General features: G+C 36.4%; 1 protein-coding gene across 3 annotated transcripts in view; it reads left to right on the plus strand.

Annotated features, from left to right (window-relative positions):
• The window catches only part of CNTNAP4 (contactin associated protein family member 4), a 269,217-nt gene that overhangs the window by 56,638 nt on the left and 185,862 nt on the right, over window positions 1-26,717 (plus strand). For all 3 annotated transcript variants that reach the window (XM_066988102.1, XM_066988100.1, XM_066988101.1), the window contains one exon: window positions 2,919-3,029. In XM_066988102.1, coding sequence (XP_066844203.1) covers window positions 2,919-3,029 — 111 coding nt within the window. Of the gene's footprint in view, window positions 1-2,918; window positions 3,030-26,717 lie in introns of those variants that run through there.

Consider the following 26,717-nt stretch of genomic DNA (forward strand, 5'->3'; position numbering starts at 1 on the left):
TTTCTCTCCCCCATCCCAGAGAGGGAGGGGGGAGGGTAAGCGAATGGCTGTATAGTGTTTAGCTGCCGGCAGGGTTAAACCACAACAGAATAACATTCTTACTACAAGTTTACTTGAAGTAACTAAGTGCTGGACTTTATCATTTGTTTATTCAATATAAATTTGCACTCAAATTGAAAAACTTGAATACCTGTGAATCTATACTATGTACTAAGCTGAAGATTTTGTTAACATGCAGAAGCCTCTTTTTGTGTGTGTGTGCCTGTAACATTATTATTATTTTTTTTTCACTGCATGGAAATGATAATATACATTTATGCAAGCTGAAAAATTAAATCTCAGCTTGTCCCTGTATTCTTACTACTACTACTATTTAAGAAGTTGCTTCCAATATTTATTTTACCGGCCCTAGTGTTATAAACATGAATGAAATAATTGCTTAACTATATGATAATATTTCTAAGCAACATCTGTTTTAGATCATATGGTACGATGGTCTATGTAAGTTTTCTTACATAAATATTTTGTACGTAAAATTTCTTGGTTTAGTTTGAATTTGGTTAATGAGATAGCTTTGGTAGCTGGAGCAGAAATGATAGGCATACTTTGTACATGCAACATATATTGTTTTACACCTGTAAAATACCTCAGGTTCTTTATAAATTTGATTAATCTGCACTATGATTATGGTGGAATGAAAGGCTTATGTTACTTTTGCAACTTTTACTATTTGTTGATGAAACAGACATTATTTTGTTTATATATCCCTCTCCCTATATTTTCACATTCTTCATTTCTTTATATATTTAAACCAGTTTTACTTCATCTTTTCATATCTTGTTCCCAGAAAAAAAAAATCCTCTGTCCCATTCTATTTAACTAAATATATATTTTTTAATAACAGCTGTTACAACTTGTGTCAATATACTGCATTAACCACTGCATTAACCAACCATAACAGCGCCTATTTCACAGTGATTCTTCTCTTTGAAAAGAAGCTATGCAATATCTTCCTTCCCTTCCCACAACCCTAGCAAAGCCTATTTCACAATGACTCTTCTCTTTGAAAGGAAACTACTAGCTCTTTCCCTTTCCCTTTCCCTTTCCCTTTCCCTTTCCCTTTCCCTTTCCCTTTCCCTTGCCCTTTCCCTTTCCCTTTCCCTTTCCCTTTCCCTTTCCCTTTCCCTTGCCCTTTCCCTTTCCCTTTCCCTTTCCCTTTCCCTTTCCCTTTCCCTTTCCCTTTCCCTTTCCCTTTCCCTTTCCCCTTCCCTCTCTCTCCCTCTTCTGTGTTTCCAGCTGGAGAATTTCTCCCTAACATCATAGCCTTTCACTACTATAAATCTAGCCTTCCATTACTATAAATCTAATCTGTGGATAATGAGGTTAAAAATGAGTTTGTGGATAGACATTAAAGAGTAGTTATAAAATGCTGCAGTTTGTATTATGGAAGAATAGAGGAGGAAACACACTTATGAATACAAATTCGTATTTTTCTTGTTCCTTTCACATTCAATTCAGTTACACTGAATTTGGTAAAAGGGTGGTATATGTATGCTTATCAAGACCAAGTAATGTAGCCTCTTGTTTGTGGAGACTGGACGTTATGTGTGTGATTTAAGATTTCTAACTGAAGCAGTCGTGGAAAGCATCTGATCTTCTCCTTAGAAAGAGTTTTTCTTAGAGAACCAAATGAACCAACCCGAAAAATAATAGGTATTTGAAAGTGATAAAAAAAAAAAAAAAAAAAAAAAAAAAAAAACAGCCCCTGGAGCCATTTATTTAAAAGGATTGCTGCTAATTAGAAATATTCATAATGAATCAGCAGAAACAATTATCTGAGTCAGGAAAAGATGTATTAATTCTCATTCATGATTTTGACAGTGGGAACCTTGTAGACAAAAAGAAGGCTTTGTAGAAAAAGAGCTCACCTATGAGTTTTCACTTAGCATTTACATTCAGAGAATGTTTGTCCTGAAAACAACCATTTCATAAAGACTAATAATTTACATAATTTCCCCACATTATCTAATTAACAGATGCCAGCACAGTATAGAAATAGAAAGGGTTCCTCACATATCTAGTGTTTTAAAGTTCATCTTCTTTCAGATAAGATTATAAAATATATTGATTCTCAATTTACATTTTGCAAATTTAAATGGAGAATGAATGCATGCCCTGGATAGTAATTGAGCCGGAGAAGCATTTAACATCCAAAGTATTGATTAACATTTGCTTGTTTGTGCACCATTGATTATGAACTACAGTTAAGTTTTTGTTTGTTTGTTTGTTTGTTTGTTTTTCCAAATAACTCAGGTTTCATTCTGTCTGGTGTTAGGACTTTCATGTTGATAACTGTGTGCTAATGATTTTGTGATACATCTTTATCAAGCTCATAGTGTTAACAAAGCAAAAGATTTTCCAATTTGTCATTCTAACAAGTCTTAAAATGGGTGTGATGATTTTTTTTTTTAATTTAATTTTATTATTACTATTTTATTTAATGGAAATAAAGGTATTGTGATAAGGTTATGGTTTCATGCTATTCAAATCAAGGCTACAAGGTGTTAGATCCTATCCATATAAGCGAGTGAGCTGTGGACAATTGATTATAATAATCTCAGAATTTAGGTTAGAATTGGGTAACTACAGCCAGTTGAAGAACACAGCAAATTATATCCTTACATCCTCATGGAAAAAAAAAAAAAAAAAAAGGTGGGGGGGAGGGGGCGGGGAGGGAATGGGAATTGCTGCTTAAGTACAGATACTTATATTTTACTTAGAGAAATGAAAAATGTTTTGAGATGTGCTTCTATCAGATACAGGTTTAATTCAAATATTTTACTGTTGTTCTATCAGTTACAGTTCCAGTAAGTGGGTGTTCACTTCACTAACCTAAACTTGATATTTTTCACTGACAGATAATTGTGATGATCAGTTGGTGTCTGGTTTGCCTCAGTCATCATTCAGTAGTTCATCAGAGCTGTCTAGCAGTCACAGCCCTGGATTTGCAAGGCTCAATCGAAGAGAGGGTGAGTGCACAGTATTGGTTGATTGATGTTTGCTTTTTATAAATAAAATAAAATAAAATAAAATAAAATAAAATAAAATAAAATAAAATAAAATAAAATAAAATAAAATAAAATTACAGCATTTTCTTACCTGTGTACAAAGTGGAAATGATGCATAGTGAGCGTCTTTGGGGATACTGAGGCAGTAGAGACTAACATTTATTATTTTAACGAGAGTGGAAAGGTAAAACAGTTAATCTGAAATAACTCACTACATTTAGTTTTCTTTGTGGCAAAATTTTGTGAAGATTTTACTAATTTTCATGTAAGGGATTCTTCCTGAATGAATCTGAAATCTTCATGTGATTTTCCAGCATTAAATGTAGACAGTTTTGGACATATATTTGTGCTTATTCCAAAAACATCTTTTTAAAACAATTTTGTTTCTAAGCAAAATAAAATAGAATAAAATAATGCAAATAATCTCTTTTCTCATAGAGGAGAAATAGAGGAAATGCAAAGATATGAGTGTAATTTCATGTCTTTGTGTAAGGAATTAGAGATAAATGCATATTCCAGTTGGAAAGTTAGGATTAGATATTTAGAAAATAGGTTTTAGAAAATGTTTTATATTTTTCTTGGAAATTTAAGATCCTAATTATTGTAATTTTATTTTTTCAATGAATCTATTATTTTATTATTCACTGAGACTGTGGGAAAATATTTAACTATCATATGGCCCAATTTTTTAGTAAAGGAAAAGAAACCTTGCTATTAAGTTATTAGTTATATTACATTAATGTGCTGACAGCACAATATCACCTCCAAATTTTTTCTGATTTACTAATTAAACGTAGAGTTTCAGTCACTTTAGACTAAAAATTTCAGAACAATTATAAGATATTTTTTCTTTTGTTAAATGCCCTTAAAGTTTGTTAGATGTTTTCTATTATACTTGATCATTTTTCACAGCAGTTCCAGAGACTGTTCATTTTAGCTGAAGGAACTAGTATCTTATATTTAATGTTAAGTTTACTATATGAAGAAGAATTTCTTCTAAGTAGTGTAGATATGTTTTCTGTTCCTAATGACAAAAGTCTTATTATATTTTCTCTGTGAAAGACATCTCTTCTGAAGGTTCATACAGTATCTGTTTGCTGATATAAATTCCGACAAGAAAAAAAAGAAAAAAAAAGAAAAAAAAAAAAAAAGAAAAAAAAGGAACTTAAACTGTCAAGATGCATCACGTTAAACTTTGTGCTGTGTTGGTGGTCTATTTTATAATGAGTTAAAAAGTCACATTAAAGACAAATGTAACTACACTGAACATTAAAAAGATTAAATTAAGTTTGAATTAACTTTGAAATACTGAGAAATCTCAATAGTCAGCTTCATTAGCCAAGTGTCCAGGAGCTCAGTTATTCCTGTCAATAACATAAGATTTCCTTTTTTTTTTTTTTTTTTTCTCACCATACCAATGAGGTTCTTGGTCTTAACATCAAAGTGCTAATGCTAAGGATGAATAAATATCTTTAGGAAGGATCTTATTAAAATCTGGTAATATATATTATTGGTAAATAAAATCCCACTGATGACATACCTAAAAATAATATTCTGTTTTAAAGTTATGGCAAAACAGCTAAACTTCAGGTTGAAATGAATTTAGTTTAGATATCCAAGAACATATGTTACTGTTATGAATCATGTCTGTTGTTTGTAAGCTATGACCCAAGTGTAGACTATGTTCAAGGACATTTTAAAGCTCAACTTTCTGATAATTAGTAAACTGAGAACAAGAGCAAAAATTGGCTGAAACTACTATACTGGCTTTTCTAAGAATGAGTTGCTGGGGACACTGACTTCTGTTTAATTATTACCCATGAGGAAATGAAGAAATTAGTTCAGAGGTAAAGAAAACACGCTTAACATGCGATGTCTTAGATCACAATCTAACCTTAATAACTCAGCATTAATACAGACAATAAGAACTGTACTGGTTATTTAGAGCCATTCAAATAAACCTGTTGTATTTGGTTTACGTGGCAAGGCTTTGGTAGCAGGGACTGCTGGGGAGGCCTCTGAGAGAATAGTACAGAAGCCGCCCCATGTTAGGTAAGCACCAGTTTCAGCCAGCTCCAATATGGGACCCGCTGCTGCCCAGAGCTGAACCAATAGATGGTGTTGTTTTCACATCTCTGAGATCAGATTCAAGAAAGGGAAAAAACTGCTGCACCACAGCAGCTGGAAGAGTGAGGAGTGAGAAACAGCTTTGCAGACACCCAGGTCAGTGCAGAAGGAGGGCAGGAGGTGTTCCAGGCGCCATAGCAGAAGTTCTGCTGCCACCTGTAGAGAGGCCCCTGGTGGACCAGGCTGTCCCCTTGCTGCCCATGGTGTACCACAGCAGAGCAGATCTCCAGGCTGCAGCCTGTGGAGGAACCCATGGTGGAGCATGCGGATCTGACCTGAAGGAGGCTGTGGCCAGTGGAGAACCCCTGCCGGAGGAGACTCCAGGTCAGACCTGTAGCCCATGGAGAGTAGACCACGTAGGAGCTGGTGATCTGGCAGGAGCTGCTGCCTGTGGGGGACCCGTGCTGGAGCAGTTTGTTCCTGATGAATGGATCCTGTGATACAGACCCGTATCTGGAACAATTCTTGAAGAGCTGCTGCCTGTGGGAAGCCCATGCAGGATCAGTTCAGGAAGGGTTGTATCCCATGGGAGGGACCTCATGTTGGAGCAGGGGGAGAGAGTGGCTGTGTAGGAGCAGTGGAGACAAAATACCACAGACTGCAGCCACCATTCCCCGTTCCCCTGAGCCACTCAGGGGAGGAGGTGGAAGAGGGTGGATGGGAAAGAACGTGTTTTTAGTTTGTTTTTCTGTTTCTCATTGTTCCAGTCTGCTAGTAATAGCTAAAAAATTTCATCAACCTCCTCATGCTGAGTCTGTTTTGCCCATGACGATAATTGTAATCTCCCTGTTCTTATCTCAACCCTTGAGCTATTTTCGTCGTATTTTCTCCCCCTTTCCCTTTGAAGAGGAGGAGCGAGAGAGTGGTTGTGGTGAAGCTCGGCTGCTCAGCTGGGTATAACCACCACACTTGTTTACCCTATTAAATTTAAATACTATATTTTACATCAATATATATAGTTGATAAGTATGTAACAAAATCAACTTATAGCAATACTTTGCAATAACAAAAATATGTCCATTCTTGTATCTCTGTGATTCTGTGTGACATCCTCATCTCCAAATTGGAGAGATACAGATTTGATGGGTGGGCCATTCAGTGGATAAGGAATTGGTTTGAAGGTCACATCCAGAGAGTGGTGATCAATGGCTTTTTATCCAGGTGGAGGCCAGTGATGAGTGGTGTCCTTCAGGGGTCAGTCCTGGGACCGGTACTGTTTAATACCTTTATCAATGACATAGACAGTTGGATCAAGTGCACCCTCAAAAAGTTTGCAGATGACACTGAGCTGAGTGGTGCAGTGATACAAAAGAAGGAAGGGAAGCCATCCAAAGGGACCTACACAAGCTTGAGAAATGGGCCCACATGAACCTAATGAGATTCAACAAGTCCAAGTGCAAGGTGCTGCGCCTGGGTTGGGGCAATCCCAAGCGTGAGTACAGCCTGGGAGCAGAACTCATCAAGAGCAGCCTTGAAGGGAAAGACCTGGGGGAAAAGACTAGTGGACAAAAAGCTTGACATGAACCAGCAGTGTGCACCTCCAACCTAGAAGGCCAACTGCATCCTGGGCTGCATCAACAGAGGACTGGCCAGCAGGTCAGGGAATTGATTATCCTGCTCTACTCTGCCCTTGTGAGGCCCCACTTGGAGTACTGCATCCAGCTCTGGGGCCCCCAGAACAAGAAGGATGTCGACCTGTTAGAACAAGTCCAGAGGAAAGGCACAAAGTTCCTATGAAGAAAGGCTGAGAGAGCTGTTCAGTCTAAAGAAGAGAAGGCTCCAGGGGGACCTCATTGCAGTTTTCAATATTTAAAAGGGGTTTATAAAAATGATGGAGAGCAACTTTTTCTTGGACAGAGAATGACAGAACAATGGTTGAGGGGAGATTCAGATTAGATGTTAGGAGGAAATTCTTCACTCAGATGGTGGTGAGGCACTGGAACAGGTTGCCCGGAGAAGTAGTGGATGCCCCATCCCTGGAGGTGTTCAAGACCAGGTTAGATGAGGCCCTGAACAACCTGATCTAGTGGGTGGCATCCCTGACTATGGCGGGGGTGTGGAACTAGGTGATCTTTAAGGTCCCTTCTAACAGAAGCCATTCTATGATCATAAAATCATCATAGAATGGCTTGGGTTGGAAGAGACCTTAAAGATCATCTAGTTCCACCCCCCCTGACATGGGCAGGAATGCCAACCACAAGATCACCTTGCCCAGGATCTTGTCCAACCTGGTCTTGAACACCTCCAGGGATGGGGTATCCACAACCTCTCAGGGCAATCTGTTTCAGTGCTTCACCACCTTGAGTAAAGAATTTCCTCCTAACCTCTAATATAAATTCCCTTTCTTTTTGTTTAAAACCATCCCCTCTTGTCTTGTCATTATCTGACTGAGCAAATAGTTGCTCTCCACTTTTTTCAGAAACCCACTTGAAGCATTGAAAAGTGAGGTCACCCCAGAGCCTTCTCTTCTTTAGGTTGAACAGCACCAACTTGCAGCCTTTCTTCACGAGAGAGGTGCTCCAGCCCCTTGATCATCTTCATGGTCCTCCTCTGGACCCATTCTAACAGATCCACATCCTTCTTGTGCTGGGGGCACCAGACCTGAACACAGTACTCCAAGCGGGGCATCAGTAGGGCAGAATAGAGGGGGACACAATCACCTCCGTTTTCATACTGGCCACTCCTCTTTTGGTGCAGCCCAGGATACAACTGGCCTTCTGGGCTGCAAGTACACTATTTTGAGCTTTTGATCCATCAGAACTCCCAAATCCTTCTCTGCAGGGCTGGTGTCAATGAGTTCTTCTCCCAGTCTGTGCTCATGTCCAGGACTGCTCTGGCCCAGGTGCAGATGCATTTAGACTTGTTGAACCTCATGTGGTTCACATGGGACCACTTATGGTTCTCCAGGCCCCTTTGGATGCCATCCTTTCCTTCTGTCATAACAACCGCACCACTCAGCTTGGTGTCATCTGCTAACATGCTGAGGGTGCACTCAATCCCACTGTCTATGTCATTGATAAAGCTATTAAACAGTACTGCTCCCAGGACAGACCCCTGAAGGACACTGCTTGTCACCAGCCTCCACTTAGATATAGAGCCATTGACTACCACTTTCTAGGTGCAACCTTCAAACCAATTCCTTATCCACTGAATAGTCCACCCATCAAATCTGTATCTCTCCAATTTGGTGTCCACGATGTCATGTGAGACCATGTCAAAGGCCTTTCAGAAGTCCAGGTAGATGACATCATTCGGTCTTCCTTTGTCAACTGACGCAGTCTCTCCATTGTTGAAAGCCACCAGATTAGTCAGGCATGATTTAGCCTTGGTGAAGTCGTGCTGGTTGTCCTGGATCACCTCTGTCCTGCATGTGCCTTGATATTGCTTCCAGGAGGATCTGTTGAATGATCTTGCCAGGCACAGAGGTGAGGTTCACCAGTCTGTAGTTCCCGAGATCCACTTTCTGCCCTTTTTTAAAACGGGACTGACATTTCCCTTTTTCCAGTCACCAGGGACTTCACCTCACTGCCAGGACTTTTCAAATATGATTGAGAGAGGCTTGGCAACTATGTCAGCCAATTCCTTCAGGACCCTGGGATGCATGTCATCAGGCCCCATAGACTTGTATGTGTTTATTTTCATCAGGTGATCTTGAACTTGCTCTTCAATTAGAGTGGGTAATGGTGATGATCTGCTATGTACTCACAGACAGAAACTGTGTAGCAAAGAAGGAATATCCTAACTTAACTGGATTATCCCAGTGTACAAATTTGATGTGCAACCTGTTTTGAATGAAGTTGTTGTATTAATGAAAATTGTATATTGTGAAAGGAATTAGCTTAATTTGGAGTAATATGTGCTCTAAAAATCTTACCTAACATCTGAGTTCTCACTAAACTGTATCTTCCTAAAAAATATTAATCTTCCTAAAATGTACATGTAAAAACTTATTTACATTTCACAGAATCACTGTATGGTTGAAGTTGGAAGGGACCTCTAGAGGACATTTATTCCAACCCCATTGCCAAGCAAGGTGAACTAGAGCACATTGCACAGGATCACATCCAGGTGCGTTTTGAATATCTCCAGACTAGGACACTCCACAACCTTTCTGGGCAGCCTATTCAAGTTCTCCATTACCCTTATAGTAAAGTATTTTCTCATAGTCAAATGGAACTTACCATGTTTCAATTTATGCCCATTACCTTTTGTCCTGTTTCTGGGCACCAATGAATAGAGTTTGGCCCTATCTGAAGAGGGCCAACACACCCCCTTCAGATATTTATACATATTGGTAAGATCCCCTCCCAGTCTTCTCTTCCTTAAGCTAAACAGCCCCAGCTCTCTCAGCATCTCCTCATGTGACAGGTGCTCCAGCCCCCTAATCATTTTCATGGTCCTCCTCTGGACTCATTCTAATAGTTCTTTGATCTTGTGGTAGTGTGGAGCCCAGAATTGGACACAATATTCCAGGTGAGGACCCACCAAGACTGAGTAGAGGGGAAGGATCACCTCCCTTTACCTGCTGGCAGCACTTTTCCCAATGCACCCCAGGAAACCATTAGCTTTCTTGGCCACAAGGGCACATTGCTCTCATAGTTAACCTACTGTCCACCAGGACTCCTAGGTCCTTCTCCACAGAGCTGCTTTCTAGCAGGTAAGCCCCCAACCTGTACTGACTGGTACACGGGGTTATTCTTCCCTAGGTGAAGGACCCTGCACTTGTCTCTGTTAAATTTCATGAGGTTCCTCTCCACCCAACTCTTCAGCCTGTACATGTCCCTCTGAATAGCAGCACAGCCAACTGGGGTATCAGACATTCATCAGGTTTTGAGTTATCAGCAAACTTGATGAGGGTGCACTCTTTTCCGTAATCCAGGTCATTGATGAATACGTTGAACAAAACTGGACCCAGTACCAACCCCTGTGGGACGCTGCTACCTGCAGACCTCCAACTAGACTGTGCCTCTAATTATAGCCCTCTGAGCTCTGCCGTTCAGTTAGTTCTCAATCCACCACACTGTCCACACATCTATCCCAGACTTACTGAGCTTGTCTATGAGGATGTTATGGGAGACAGTGTCGAAAGCCTTTCTGAAGTCAAGGTAGACCACATTCACTGCTCTCCCCTCATCTACCCAGCCATTTGGCTCTTTTTGTGTACTATGAAATTGTTTGTACCATGCATTTTTTAGAATTATCTTTTCCGTCACATTGTCCTCTAAGGAATATGTACATTATAAATGATCATGGCTTTACCTCTGGCATCTATCTACCTCATGTAGATACAAAGCAGTAGGATGCCCAATTATAAGACTGCTAGTTCGCTGTTTTCTCTTTTTGTCTATCTCAGGGTCACAGTACTCAACAGAGTAAAGATCAGAATGTCTTATTCATATTGCATGTTCAAAACATTTTATTTGGCTTAGTAATCAGACTGTTTGGTTAGGTTCTTTTTGGTTCAATTAGAAATGATTCTGTAGAATTGTGTTGATGGGACGAGACGAAAAATATATTTGGACTTCAATAAATTATTCTTAAATAAATTACTCTTATTTTTTTTAATTTTTGCACTTAGAGAATTATTACTTGATATTAAGCATTCTGTTCAAGAAGAATGTGAATTAGATTGATATGTTATTAGTGTTTGGAGGGGAGTGATTTTGACCTTCTAGCAAATTCAATTTAGAAAAGTAGATTATCCCAGTTCAATAGTGCACTTGTTTTTTAAACTATCAAAATTAGGGAAATTTGAACACAGTTTAAACAGAAAAAGTAGAGTGCTTTTACACAAATTGTTTAGAAGTCAAACTGTCATAATTCATCAGTAGAGAAATAAAATAAATCTGTAAATAAACATACACTGTTTCAGTCACCAAATACAGGGTAGAAATTACCAAGAATCTAACCAGAAAAGGAATATTTGAGGTTACACTGAAGAACAGAATAGGTCTTTAACCATATAGTTTTGAATTTAATAAATTGATAGGAAATTATAAAGGAACTGGGGAAAGAAAGCTACATTTTTTGAAGAAAAAAAATAATAAAGTATGGATTTCAAATAAAGACTGAATAAAAGGTACAACACAGACATATTAGTAGAACAGCTAACTATGATGTTATAAGCACAGAATACCTGTAAGTTTCATGTCTTTGTTTATAAAGGAAAAATGTAATGTGCTTGAATTATATGAGGACAGAAAAAGGGATTTTCGGTTCATTGACTGCCAAAGAAAGTGAAAACATCTAGGAATAAATTGTTAAATGTTCTGAAAACTTTGCATTAATATTGGTGTATTAGTTTCCTGAAGATTTACAAATATTCAATACATAAGTACAGACAATAAAATACTCCTGGTAAGTGCTAAAGTAGTTGCCATGACATCAGTTCTGCCTGAAATAATGGAAGGCTTGAAATAATAGAAAATACAAGATGCAAGTAAAAAGAATTAAATAAAAGGAAAATAGCTAATGAAAGTTAAATATTTTTAATGGAAAAGTAGACCTTAACAACAACAAATAACAAAACACCCCGATTTATATGTAACTTTGATTATTGATACATAACTCAGAAATGCAGGGATATGTGGGCTTCTATAGAATTTTGGCTAAATTTTGCATGACATTCTAACTTTAAATAACAGCAAAATATCAATACAGTCCAATTATATGGATTAAGATCTAGCTGGCTGATCTCAAAAATATTTATTGTTACTATATAAAGGTGTTTCCACAGAAATTCTGGAGAAACTTTAAGCCCATCTTTATTCATTACTTGTGTTAATTATTACAAGTAAATACAAATCATTTATGATGAAATGCATAAATAACATAAGGATTGGTGAAATAGAAAATAATCCTGCCAATAAGGCAAAAGGATGTAGATATGGTAATCAATTGCGCTATTGAAATAATCATTTTAACAAAGTGGGTTATAAAATTAAATGCTTAGAAGAAATTATGGTGTATGACCTCAGTCATTACTTCTTAGATAGAAACTGTATCCTACGAAGTTATGATTATGAATGAATCTGTGATCTGCGCTAAACCAGCAATATACTATTATTTCTTTAGCATGTTGTTTGGCAAAAAGAGGCAAGGAATCTTTTGTATGTACAAACAGATAAAAGGAGTTTTTACTCATTAAGATTTTTATTTTTTTTTAATGCCAATTCCACCACTGTGAACATAAGGAAGAAAAAAAAATATAGTGGGGAGATGTTTGTTTGTTTGTTTGTTTGATTGTTTTTCATCTTTTGATGCAAAATGAAAAAAAAAAAAACCTACAACAACAAAGAGAAAATAGAGAACATAATTTTTAAGTGGTTATGCTGTCAGATCTTCAAAAGACTTGAAAAAGGCAGAGATAGAAGCATTTAAGGATTTTTTATTTTCTTTTTTTTTTCCTCATAAATTAGATAGGCAACACATACTTCTATACAGGTAGCTATTAAGCATCCCAAAACAAGGAAAAAAGTGACCAGCACTGAGAGCACACCTATTATGACTAGTGTTAGAAACCGCGAGTACCAACATCTAACTTGCTCCATTGTGTTTCTCTCCAATCATTGTCAATAACCTTTATGATGAATATTCACCTGAAGTTTGGCATTACATTGCTTCATCTGGAAATACAGAATGTTTATTGAAATATTTTCCAACAATGACCTGTGGAAGAGCTCTCTGTCAAACAGGAGAAGATTGCGTCATTGTTAAAGGCAGGGGTTCTTCTGTTTTTGACTGCAGTCTGATCAGTATTGTTCTTTGTACATACATAAAATCCTTTCATTCACCATTCCAATCCCAGTGGAAAATAGTTATTCATGGGGCTGTGAACCCTTCACCCAAGAACATTGGGCTGCCTTTGAATTAATGATCTTTTGTAAAATCAGGTAAAAATTCAGAAAACAATTGCCTGACAAGCATACCTTATATCTGTGCAGCTAAATGAGCTGGACAGGGATTTGGCTGTGATTGCCATTCATACACTAATACTTCGGTTTAGAATATGACAGAAGAAAATTAAATACAGAAGCTATTAAGTAGCCAAAAAATCTAGTTTACAGCTTTCTTTTTCCCTGAAGTGGGAAGTAGCCCATATATTTTAATTATGCTGTCAACTTATGTAGCCAGATATTCAAAAGTGGCCTAGAAACTTGAATACATTAAGATTTACCAAAAAAAAAAAAAAAAAGAGAAAAAAAGAGTAACTTTTTTCTCCCGTGTGCATATGGAACTGCATTCCCCCCCTCCCCCCCTCGCATTAATGTTCACCCTATCACATCTTACCATTTCACTGAATAGGGTATTCTTAGTACAGAGACAATCCTTGTAGTTTAACCACTTTTTAAGAACTTGCATTATGTAGGTTGAAATGGAAAAAAGAACATTTCTCATGGAATAAGAAAAAAAAGATTGATTAGTGACAAATACTTTTTTTTTTTTTTTTTAGAAATTGTTTGACATGCACAAACTGAATAAATACTGAAATTTAAAATAAAAAGCAAAATCAAAACCTTAGTAGCATCGAGTTTTTTTAGTCACCAAAAGGTAATTGAAAAGAGATTACTCTCTCAATTTCATTAATATGCAAATAAAAATAATTAAATCTGGTAGTAAGAAAATAGAATGAAAAAGATCTAATCTGATGGTAAACATTGTGCAAATCTAAGTTGATCCAGCTAACATCATAGCTTAGATTTTTACGATTTACTTGATTTCAACAGGTCTGTAGAGAAAAGGACAAAAGTAGCATTCTGAATCTTTTGTTCTTAAACTGAATAAGATAATCAATGGCTACATTGACTAACACGTAAAAGACCAGATGATGCATACTGCTGTATTGTCAGTGAAAGTCCATTCGAAGTATTGTCAGTTTCTGAGGGAGAAATCATTGATTTTTATTTTTTAACAGCCCAGAATATTAATTATTAAATATTTTTTAATATCATTGAACAACTTTACTTTTGCTATAGAAACTGTCCTTAATACCTGTTTTAAACTCTTAAAGGATAACTTATGGGCATAAACAAAATTATGTATGCTGTGCTATTTACTGCACTATGTAGTTGTACTGGAAGAGTTTTAAGAAATGATCAGATTGACTTCAGCTTCAGTGAAGACAAGATCTGAAACAACAACATTTCATTATTGTATAAAGTAAAATTGACTTTTTTTTATTGTAATTCTGATACTTCAAAAATGTGTAGTAAGAGAGTAGTAAATTATTCGCAAGTGGAGTAAGCAAATAGTATAAAATATTTACAGGTATGTACAAAGCATTGTCCTTTCATGAACATTTATGAGGAGTTAGGAATATTCATACAGTTATTTTCAGAAGCTGAATTCCAGCTTTGTAATCAAAATCCATTCAAGCATAACAAAGCATAACAAAAGGTTTCAACCAGAGCTATTTCATCTGTGAGAACACCGGAAGAATAGGAAATCAAAATGATAATGAAAAGCACATAAAAAGCAGGAAAAATCCTGTAGTTGTTTGGAATTCTATTTCTACCTGAAATATAGCTATGGGAATTAAATATATATATATGTATAAAATATATATATTAAAATAATAATAATATAATATATAAAATAATATATAAATAATATATAAAATAATATATATATTAAAAATGCATTGAGATATCATATTCAAATACTTCTAGAAATGAACTTGAATGTGCTGAAAAAAAGACCAAACATAAATGAAAAAGGTGAATTTATTACAATTCATTCAAGGTCAGAGGGAGTGACATTCTGTTGCTAATAAATGAAACAAACTTCAGAAGCATCTGCTTATTGTTAAACAGGCCAAAATTAGAGATTTTGGTTAATCTTCTAAATTAAAAGTTTAGGAAATTACCCATGTACACTTGACTAATTTTAATTGTACTGCCAAAACAATTTTAATTTCTTAAATTCCAGTCCCCTAAGGATTCCTTAATTATTCAGTGGAAAGGAAATTAATATAAAAATATAAAACATTCTTCCTGTAACACTGTACAAAAGATCCAGAGACTTTAATGTGAAAATGTGGCATGAAAACTTAAAGTATCTTCCAACTCCTTTAAAATATTTTTCTTTAGCTTCAATTAGCTCTCATTTTACTGGCATACAACATTCTACAGTGATCCTCCTCTTCTTACTGCCATAACAGAGGGACAGTACTGCCATACCAATTATTTCTGGTCAGAGAACTCAGAATTCCTAGTCAGAATTTGTCCCAAAACTGTGCAAAATGGTGACATTTTTATGAATATCTCTATAGTCACTATATCCCACAGGAAGGGTCAAAAATACAGACAATTCAAATAAACCCTATTATGTTCATAATCTTCTATTATACATATTATATTGCATTCTTATCTACATCTTTAAATATCTTAAAGATGCAGAAAATCCTGTGCTGAACCATTTCAGAAAAGAATCCAGACGAGATGAAATTAAATTAGACATTTATAAAAAGTATAACTTTGGGAAGTAAAGGAGTCATTATGTAAAATTGACTAATACCTAAAGTATGACTAACTTCTGGAAGGTTACATTGACTTGACTATGTCTCATCTTTTTGCTGTGCAAGTAAATAGAAGTAAAGTATCCTGAATTCTTCAGGTAATATAATTTTATTCAATATATATTAAAAAAATATAATAATAAAGATATATGCAATATTAGATGTAATACCTTCAATACATAGATACACCATATAGTGGCATTAGGTATGTAAAATGCATATTTATATTTTCAGTCATTTTTTAAACTTTCTCACACAACCTAATCCTGTTTCAGCCATTTTTTGAAATTAGACTTCCAATTAAATTTTATTACTTAGCAGTTTCGATTAAATTCCATTTGTCTCCAGGCAAGATAAAAAACATTTTTTTTCTATCACTCATATCATTTTGTTTTTTCTTCTAAAACTGAAATAATTTATATTCTCAATTAATAATTTTCAGCTAAGTTTCATGTTATTGTATAAGAAGAGTTAGGCATAGCAAATGGTGTTAGATCATGAAAATTGTTGTAAAATAACCTTACGTTATAGCTACGTATATTCCCTACTATGTCTCCTTTAGATTTTCAGAGAACAATAAAATGTATTCTCAGTTCCTCAATCTTTTATTTTTATTTATATTTTTGGAGGGGGGGAGGGATTCATAGCCATATAGTTTGTAATAAATTATTTGAATGTAGTGAATGGAAAGGATGGAAGGGAACGGGTGTAACCAAAAAATTGGTGTAAAGTATGCTACTTTACAATGTAGCATACAACAGCATGTTGCTCTCCTCTTCCCTGTTGTAATTAATTTCATTAACTGCCACTGTATTGCCAAGTATCACACAAAACTGCTATGGTTCATTTAGAATTTATTTGGAAGGAATGAGTAGAACTTTACTGAACTTTTTCCAGTTGTTTGAAATAGTAGCCATTTTAGAGACTTTGCTGATACTTCTTTTTTTTTTTTCTCGTTATTATTTAATATAAGTAAAAATTATGTTATACAAAATTCAGTAGTACAAAATATATGGTATAGAGTAATATAAAGTTCAATATTTTGCATTTTTAAATATCAACATCATTTAGGAATCTGTTGTAATAAATCTTAAAATTCATATTTGAGTCATTTGGAAGATTAAAGTAATGGCCTTTATTTATTTTCTACAACTAAATAATTTATGGGCATGCAGATATTCCAGAAAGCCTTAGCCTGAGTGTTCTTTTTATTGCCTCTCACCTTTGAAACAAAAATGAAGAAAAAGAACCTGAAATTTCCATAAACAGCATGACAAGTCAAGTACTTCATGAAATTTTGCAGCTTTTACAGACAGTCTTGAATTTAAAAATTAGGGGCTCTCTAATTAATAAAACAGGGCATCAGGAAGATCGTAAAACTTAAATAATATATATTTATATGTTGTCTTTTGTTGTGGTCTGTAACAAAGGAAATTTTGTCTTCATAATGTCACATTGGTACTTGATAATGGTTAGTATAAAATATAACTTTGGTCTGTGCCTTATATATTGTACATTACCTCATGAACCATGTTAAATGAATATAGAAGTTCATCAGTATGCAGCTCAATATTTAGTAGCTGAGGCTTAAAAGAAAAATAAACTAATAATATTCCTATGTTAACATTTATTTATTTATTTATTTATTTATTCCCCTCTGCTTTGGAATAGCCAAAAGAAGTTGTGTATGGAACTCAACATGGCCATGTCTAGAAAGCACATAAAGGATGCACTATTTACACATTTATTATTTATTTATGCACAGGTCTCAGTTTAGCCTTTTTGTAAGTTTGTTTTGTTTGTTCTTTTTTGTCAGTTTTGTTTTTTTGTTTGTTTGATTTGATGTGACTTGATTTGATATGATATGATTTTATTTGATTTTTTACTTTCCTTAAAGTGTTTAAGTTGTGTGGCCATTGCCAGAATGGAGTGACACCTACTGCAAAAGCCAACTGTGCACACGTACTTTGAGGTCAGAAACTGAGTGGTTATAGTATATTTATAATCTCTTTTAACTAATACAGACCTAATCTTTTAGTAAAAGATTGTCCGGAATAGAGGTGATGTGGGTACCCAAGATACCCAAGCGAATATGTCACTGCACACTGAGGTTGCCATCTCCCTGAAGCATGAAATAATGGTAAGATGTCTCCCTCATTGATAGTCCCCTGTACCATTTTCATGATGACATAAAGAGGTTGTGCTAAATAGTTTGACATTCAGTCTGGTAGAATGCCACTGGCTTAGCCACTGCTGAGATAGGTAGGCAGCAGAGAGTTTTCTGATTTCTAATTTCTGTCTCTTTCAATGTACAATTGTTCTGATACAAAGGAACAGTAGATATATATCTATATGGGGATTTGTGGTAATTTTACATTGTTCTGACCAAATTTCACAAAAACATAGCTAAAAATGATAATTTAAAATAAATTGTTTTGGTATAAAAAATAAGCACAAAGAACCGTTACCCTAAATAATCCTGTCTGAAAAACTAGATCTAAACAAAAATCTGAAATAAAAATCCAAACTATAATAATTGTTATTTACTTTTAAAAATTTCAGAGGGTCAGAAGGCCCTACTGATTAACCTAGATAGGCCGGATCAATGGGCAGAGTTCACTGGAATTAAGTTCAACAAATTAAATGCTGGATCCTGCACTTTGGTCACAACAACCCTATGCAATGCTCCAGACTTGGGGAAGAGTGACTGGAAAGCTGTGCAGATGAAAAGGATCTGGGGGTGTTGGCTGATGCTCAGCCGAACATGAGCAAGCAGTGTGCCCAGGTGGCCAAGAAGACCAATGGCATCCTGGCTTGTACCAGGAATAGTGTAGTCAGCAGGACCAAGGAAGTGATAGTTCCCCTCTACTCAGCTCTGGTGAAGCCTCACTCACCTCGAGTACTGTGTTCAGTTTTAGGCCCCTCAGAAAGACACTGAGGCCATGGAACATGTCCAGAGAAGGGCCACAAAGCTGGTGAAGGGCCTGGAACAAAAGTCCTACAAGGAGCAACTGAGGGAACTGGGGTTGTTTAGTCTGGAGAAGAGGAAGCTCAGGGGAGACCATATTGCACTCTAGAACTATCTGAAAGGAAGGTGTGGGGGTTTGGGGGTCAACCTCTTCTTGCAGATAGGGGAGGTTTAGGTTAGAAATTAGGAGACATTTCTTCTCAGAAAGAGTACTCAGACATTGGAACGGGTTGCTCAGAGAAGTGGTGGTGTCACCATCCCTGGGGGTGTTCAAGGAAAGATTGGACCCAATGCTTAGGGACATTTTTTTAGTGGGTGACATTGGTAGTAGGGTGATGGTTGGATCAGATGATCTTGAAGGTCTCTTCCAACCTTAATGATTCTGTGATTCTATAATGTGTGTTGTCTGACTGTTTGACTGGTTGTTACAATTACCAATGCTGTGAGGGAATAAATAAATAAATAGGTAAATAAATAAATAAAGATTAAGCATGTTGGGAAAAAAAATAATAATAACAAAAATGGGGGACAGACAGCTATTGACACTAGGCAACATTTATGACATGGATGAAAATACTGTCTCTTTTGATTCAATGAGGATTCAAAAGCTCAGCAGCACCAAAACCTGAATAAGCTCCAGGTAAGATTCAATTTTTTTAGAAAGACTCTGGGGTAAGGATCTTTGTTCTGATAATTGTTTTCATGATACAATATTCTGTACCTGCAGAGTCTATTCTTACAAGGTGCAGTGACTTCAGATCTGGTTTGAGTATCTGGTAGTTCAACTGTGGTATTGAATCTAGGCAGTCTGAAAGCTGGATTAAAGGCCAGAAGTACCTCTGTAACCATATAAGAAAAACTGTGTCAGCAAGTAGGAAGTTATGGAGATAACTGTGTCTCTTCTAGTCTTATAACTTTTGAAAAGATTAGACAATTTAGTAGAAAAGACATATAAAAGGATTTGAGAGCTACTGCCAGAAACAGCACTGGGAATCTCATCTGTAAAGAAAAACTCTGACATTTAGAAAATTCTTCTTGTCAGTCACTGTGTAAGTCCTCATGAAAAAGGCAGCCCCAGCTGCTTGCAACCCTAACACTAGGTCAAACCTACAAGTATTCACACTGAAATTCTTGGTGTTATGATTTTATGTGCCAGAAATCACAGTTCAGTCCTAACTTTGCCAATTTCCTCCTGCTTATTTTTCAGTTCTCAGCTCTACAATATCATGAATACCAGAGGGAGAACTGCTTAACAGTAACTCACAAAGTCTCGCTTCTATTGAAAACACAGTTTTTGAAAATAAAACACGTGTCAGAGTGTTTCCAAATATGAATCTGGAAATAAGCTCCTAGGAGTCCTGGGAGAGATGGACAAAGAAAACTTTTTTTTTTTTTTTTTTTTTTTGATTTGTGACATGAAAAATATCTTGCATACTCATACATTACTCCTAAGTTCCTATGTGCTATATTGGGTTTACATGGCAAGGACTTGGAAGCAGGAGGCTTCAGGAATAGGCACTGTGAGAGGAGTCCAGAAGCCGCCCCATTTTAGATAAGAGACAGTTTCAGTTGGCTCCAAAAGGGACCTGCTGCTGGCCAGAGACAAACGAATGAGCTATGTCGTTTGTGTCTCTGTGAGAGCAGATTTAAGAAAGGGAAAAATAAAATGTTACACAATAGCAGTGGGAGAGGAGTGAGAACCATCCCTGCAGGCACCCAGGTCAGTGCAAAAGGAGGACAGGAGGTGCTCCAGGCATGGAACAGAAGTTCCCCTGTGGCCTATGAAGATGCCCGTGGTGAAGTAGGCTGTCCCCCTGCAGCCCATGGGTCCCATGGCAGAGGAGATTGTGCTACAGTCCATGGTGGAGCCCATGGTGGAGCAGGGGTATCTGGCCTGAAGGACACTGTAGGTCATGGAGAGCTGGAGCAGGCTGTGGGCCAGTGCTGCAGCCTTTGGAGAGGAGTACATGCAGGAGCATGTGATCTGGTGGGACCTGTCACCCATGCTGGACCAGTTTGCTTTTGAAGTATGAAGTATGAAGTACAGACCCATATTGGAGCAGTTCTTGGAAGTTGCTGCCTGTGGAAAACCCACACAAATTCAGTTTGGGAAGAACGTAATCCTGTGGGTGGGACCCCACATAGGAGCAAAGGAAGAGAGTGACCACAAAAGAGTGGTGGAGACAGTTTTATGGACCAAACGCAGACCTCATTCCCTGTTCCCCTGTGCCTCTTGGAGAGAGGAGGTAGAAGAGGGTGGATGGGGGAGAAGGTGGTTTTAATTCGCTTTTAGTTTCTCAATGTTGCATTCTGTTAGTGACAGGCATGAGGTGGATTTTTTTTTTATCATCATTATATTTATTAGTATCATTATCGTTATTTTATTTTTAGTTTTTTGTTTGTTTGTTTGTTTGTTTTCAAACTGTAAAGCCATAAAGTTTTAAGGAAAGGAAGATGTATTCCACTATCAGTTTCTTACAGGAATGGTAATTTTCTTAAGACCTCTAAAGATGTGTATTTTGCCAACTAGTGGTCATTTTAAAAAGAGAATGCAGTACTCTTCCTAGTAGCATAATGTGTCCCACATTTATTAGTAAAAAAATAAAAATTAAAAAAAGATCTGAAATTAACAAGGTATTTGTGAGAAGTCATTGAAGGTCTAGAATCTTAAAAAAAAAAAAAAAGTCTTAAGAAAGGATTAAGCAAAACAACACTGTATACATTGCCCAGAAGTATTATGATTAATGAAGCTAAAATGTCAATTTAAATTCTCATGGCTCATTAAGCAAAACATGTTTTAGGATGTCTTGAAGTTTTTTGATGTAAAATACTGCAAAGATACATTAAAAGAAATGCAAATGTTCCACTGCATATCTTATGAAAAGAAACAAACATAAGTTGTAGAAAAACAGCTGAAGCAGAACAAGAAAAAATACATTTCTAATAATAAGATATATTTTCCGTTTCTGTCACTTCCCTGCTCGGTCCTGAATTTGGTTTGATTTAAGATACTGTTACAATCTTTAAGCACCTATATTTAGGGTAGTGGTTAATGTAATAAATTACATATAATACATGACTCTAGGTCACTTTTTGCACCTTTATGACTTTGTACTGTATTCAAAACTCTACAAATTTTATAAATAACTCTAAACTTCAAACATCCTACAGAAGTACAAACATACAGTAACCTCAAACAAAGGATTTTTCTTGTCAGATGTAAATTTGTTTATTCCTCTCAACCACAAAAAGAGTTTTTTGTTGTTGTTGTTTTTGTTTTAAATTTATTATCAAAGACACACTTTAGCTGCTCTATTTCTAAAAATAATTAACACAACTTTTACTTGTTCACAAAGCAATGCAAATAAAATTGAACTGTAACAATGAAAATATTTAGATGAAGTATATTTACACAATTATTTATATTTTTTTTATTAAATTATTACAATTACTCTTTAACATTACCTTCACAGAATTAATGAAATTTAACAACTGTCATCAGAAGTGAGCATTGCTTAAAGTTCTATTAATGTCAACGTGTTCTGGTTTGTGCATATCTTAAAAACACACGATCACAGAATCACAGAATAGTTGAGGTTGGAAGGGACCTCTTAAAAGCATCTAGTCCAGCCCCCCTGACAAGCAGGATTACCTAAAGCACATTGCACACGGTAGCATCCAGGTGGGTTTTGAATATCTCCAGAGAAGGAGACTTGTGCCTCTCTTCACGCATCTGGCAGCACTGGATATCACAGGTGTGGATATTTTTAAACCTATGCATGAATTAAAATCCAACCTGACCAATGATATTAATTATGTATTTTAAATTTGGCTTACATTTCAAAATTTTATTAGCTATATTTGTATAGTAGCATACTGTTCCCATTAGTATTAAACATTCCAAATATTTTGTTAAATTTGGGATGTTTAAAAAACAGAGATCACTTCAATTTATCAGCAAAGATGAAATGTTGATAAAGTGGATAAAGATAGTTCATTTATCCAAAATTCTTGGTCATTATTAGGTAAAATATTTATTATTTCAGTCTTTGGAGTCCTTTTACAAAGATTAAATATTGCAATAAGATGCCTTGTCTGGCAAGGGTGTAAATAAACTATGTCCTTCTCATCCCTAGTGGAGACTTTGGCAGTAGTAAAAATTATCTTTCTCTTTAACATTTTTTTTTTCCACAAAATTATTTTGGTAATAGACTCAGAATTCTGATTTGAATTTCAAACCCTAAAAGCTCTTGAGAACTCCTATTGATTTTTTCAAGATCATTATCTTATTCAGAGGATGACTAAATAGGTTTGAATGTAATATATAACTTCTCCTAAGGTAGATTTCATAGAATCACAGGATCATTAAATTTCAAAAGGACCTCTAAGATCATCTAGTCCAACTATCCAGATACCACCAATATTGCCCACTAAACCATATCCCTAAGTGCCACTTCCAAACTTTCCTTAAACACTCCCAGGTACAGTGATGCCACGGCTTCCCTGGACAACGCGTTCCAATGCCTAACCACCTTTTCTGAGAAGAGATTTGTCCTAATATCCAACCTGAACTTCCCCTGGTGCAACTTGAGGACATTGCCTCTAGTGCTATCACTAGTTACCTGTGAGAAAAGGCTGATCTCCAGCCCCCCACACCTTTCTTTTGGGTAGTTGTAGAGAGCTATATGGTCTCCCCTGAGCCTCCTCTTCTCCAGATTAAACAACCCTAGCTCCCTCAGGTGATCCTTGTAGGACTTTTGTTCCAGGCCCTTCACCAGCTTTAGAGCCCTTCTCTGGACACACTCCAGGGCCTCAGTGTCCTTCTTGCAGTGAGGGGCCCAAAACTGAACACAGTACTCAAGGTGTGGCCTCAACAGAGCTGAGTAGAGGGGAACTATCACTTCCTTGGTCCTGCTGACTACACTATTCCTGATACAAGCCAGGATGCCACTGGCCTTCTTGGCCAACTGGGCACACTGCTGGCTCATGTTCAGGCAAGCATCAATCAGCATCCCCTGATCCTTTTCCTCTGCACAGCTTTCCAGACACTCTTCCCCAAGCCTGGAGCATTACATGAGGTTGTTGTGACCAAAGTGCAGGACCCTGCACTTAGCCATGTTGAACCTCATTCCATTGGCCTCTGTCCATCAACCCATCCTGTCCAGGTCCCTCTGCAGGGCCTTTCTACCCTCCGGTCAATCAACACTTCCCTCCAACTTGGTGTCATCTGCAAACTTACTGAGGGTGGACTTAATTCCCTCACCAAAATCATGAATAAAAATATTAAAAATATGGGCCCCAATACCAACCCCTGGGGAACACCACTGGTGACTGGACACCAGCTGGATTTCACTCCATTCACCACCACTCTCTGGGCCCAGCTGTCCAGCTAGTTTTTCACCCAGCAGAGAGTATACCTGTCCTACCCAAGGGCTGCCAGCTTCTTCAGGAGGACACTATGGGAGATCATGTCAAAGTCTTGCTGAAGTCTAGGTAGTCTATGTCAACAGCCTTTCCCTCATCCACCAGGAGGGTCACCTGGTCATAGACGGAGATGAGGTTGGTCAGGCAGGATTTGCCTTTCATGCACCCATGTTGACTGGGCCAGATCTTCCAGTGGTCCTGCATACACTGCGTGATTGCCTTCAAGATGACTTGTTCCATCACCTTTCTTGGCACCAAGGTCAGGCTGACAGGCCTGTAGTTCCCCTTATTAACCTTCTTATAGATGGGCATCACATTAGTAAGTCTCCAGTTATCTGGGAACTCTCCAGATGAACATGACTGCTGATAGATGCTGAAAAGCAGCCCAGCAGTCATATACATTCTGCTCTGGTGAGACTGCACCTCGAGTACTGTGTTCAGCTTTGGGCCCCTCACTTCAATAAAGACATCAAGGCCCTGGGAGATATCCAGAGAAGGGCTACAAAGCTGGTGAAGGGCCTAGAACACAAGTCCTTGAAGGTCTTTTCCAACCTTAATGATTCTATGATATATGTCTGATCTGATGTAGTTGTGTTAAATGTCTTTGACTGAAGTCCATTTCAAATCACAGTGGAGCTCTTTGTCCCAATACAAACTTCTCATCTTTGATCCAACTCTTGCCTTTCTGTACTGAATTTCAGCTTTTGCATTTGCTAAATAAAGCTGTTGAGAATGAAAATGAGCTGCAAAACAGATTTCCTCAGTCCAGTTCCTGTACATAGTGTTAGCCCATAGATCTCAGTAGCACCACTGCTTCAGTGGAGCAATGTAGCCAGACTCTTCAGTAATCTTGCAGTAAATCTTGCTTGCAAAGATTTATAAGACGTCTAAATGTTGTGGTTGATAAGGAGATATATACATATATATATGTGTATATATTCTTGACACATATTAATCATCTAATAATTAGAAAATCCTGGTCTAAATCTTAGAATTGCTACAGGATTTTGCTAGATGAAGAAGCAGAACAACAACAACAATAACAAGGAGAAGAAGAACAAGGAGAAGATAGAAGAAGAAAGAAAAATAAGCCTAAAACAACTAAGGAATATTTCAGTCTTGTATATCTGTCAGAACTTGAAATACTTGGAAACAGAGAACTGTAATTGGAAGTAATTGATAACCTTAATAATAAACAATGCTTCCAAGATTTCTTGTAAAGTAATTCTTCCTGCATTTTTTACAGATCAGTGGATTTGAAATGCAAATCTATATCTTTTCCATTCCATGTAACTTAATAAAAGAGGAAGAACATATCAGCTCTTGGCAGGCATTGGATGGGCAGACATCTGGCTATAAAAGGCTCCATTAATATGATTGGCTGAAGGTGGGCTTGTGGTTGATTTGTGGCCCACTCCAAGACCATATGTATGTCATCCTATCTAGTGAAAAAAAATGAACATATTAGTATTGAATTATTCAGGGAATGTCTATTATGAATGGGAATTTTAGGTACCAGGTCTGTAGTTTTTATGATGGCTCATAGACTGTCAACCATTGAATAAAGATAGAAAAAGCAGGTGTTTTTTGTTTATCTTTTTGTTTGTTTCCTACAGACTAAACTTGGACATCTAGAGATAAGAATACCTAACTCTTTTTATATGCATAATACCTAATATATATATAAATATTTTTAGTGAGACTAAATAGCCGAATCATACATTTTTATACTTGTTTTATTTATTTTAGAGAGACACAGTAACAGAAACATATTTTTATGTTTGATTTAGTCATTTTAGAATGACACAAGTTTGTTCTATATTAGTACAGTTTACAAAAGCATCCAGTTTAACTCATTATTTATTTTATTTTATTGTATTTTATTGTATTTTTTATTTTTTTATTTTATTTTTTATTTTATTTATTTTATTATTTTATTTTATTATATATATATATATATATATATATATTTTTTTTTTTTTTTCCCTTGCCATGAATGGCTATGATACTATGGATATTCTTTGTTCTGGAAAATAGAACACATTTTTTATATTTGTGTGGTAGCTACATTTAATAATTATCCAAAAATCTTAGTTATCTTCCAGAAGGGAAGCCTCTCCATGAGGTCTGAATATAAAAAAAGAATGAAAATTTTAGAGCTGGAAAAACTCAGGTAACTTGCTGTTTTGATTTTTTTTTTCTTTTGTGACTGCTTGCAGCAGTGGGAGATGAACGATGTGGGACAGAGTAGTTCTAGTGACAAATCTGGAAATTCTTATTGCACTGCTTTCCAACAAACACCTTCATAAAAAGAAAAAAAAAAAAAAACTAACTTTTAAAACATTTTTTAACCATTATATCTGCATTGCTATAAACTATTTTCTGACTAGAATACACTTTTCAAATTTTACCAGAGATTATCTTTTTGCTGAGAATTTCAGTTATATCAAATTATCAATGCTTAAGACCATGATGATCTTTTTACTGAAATTTTATGTGCTACATCTTCATTCCTTTTGGCATACTACCATCATTGTTGAACTCTGTCATTTATTTTAGTGAAGTTTCAGGGTTGTTTTTCTCTTAGGATAGGAAACTGTGGGTTTGCCTTAAG

This window comes from Anser cygnoides, chromosome Z (genome assembly GCF_040182565.1).
Source record: "Anser cygnoides isolate HZ-2024a breed goose chromosome Z, Taihu_goose_T2T_genome, whole genome shotgun sequence".
Taxonomy (NCBI): Eukaryota; Metazoa; Chordata; class Aves; order Anseriformes; family Anatidae; genus Anser; species Anser cygnoides.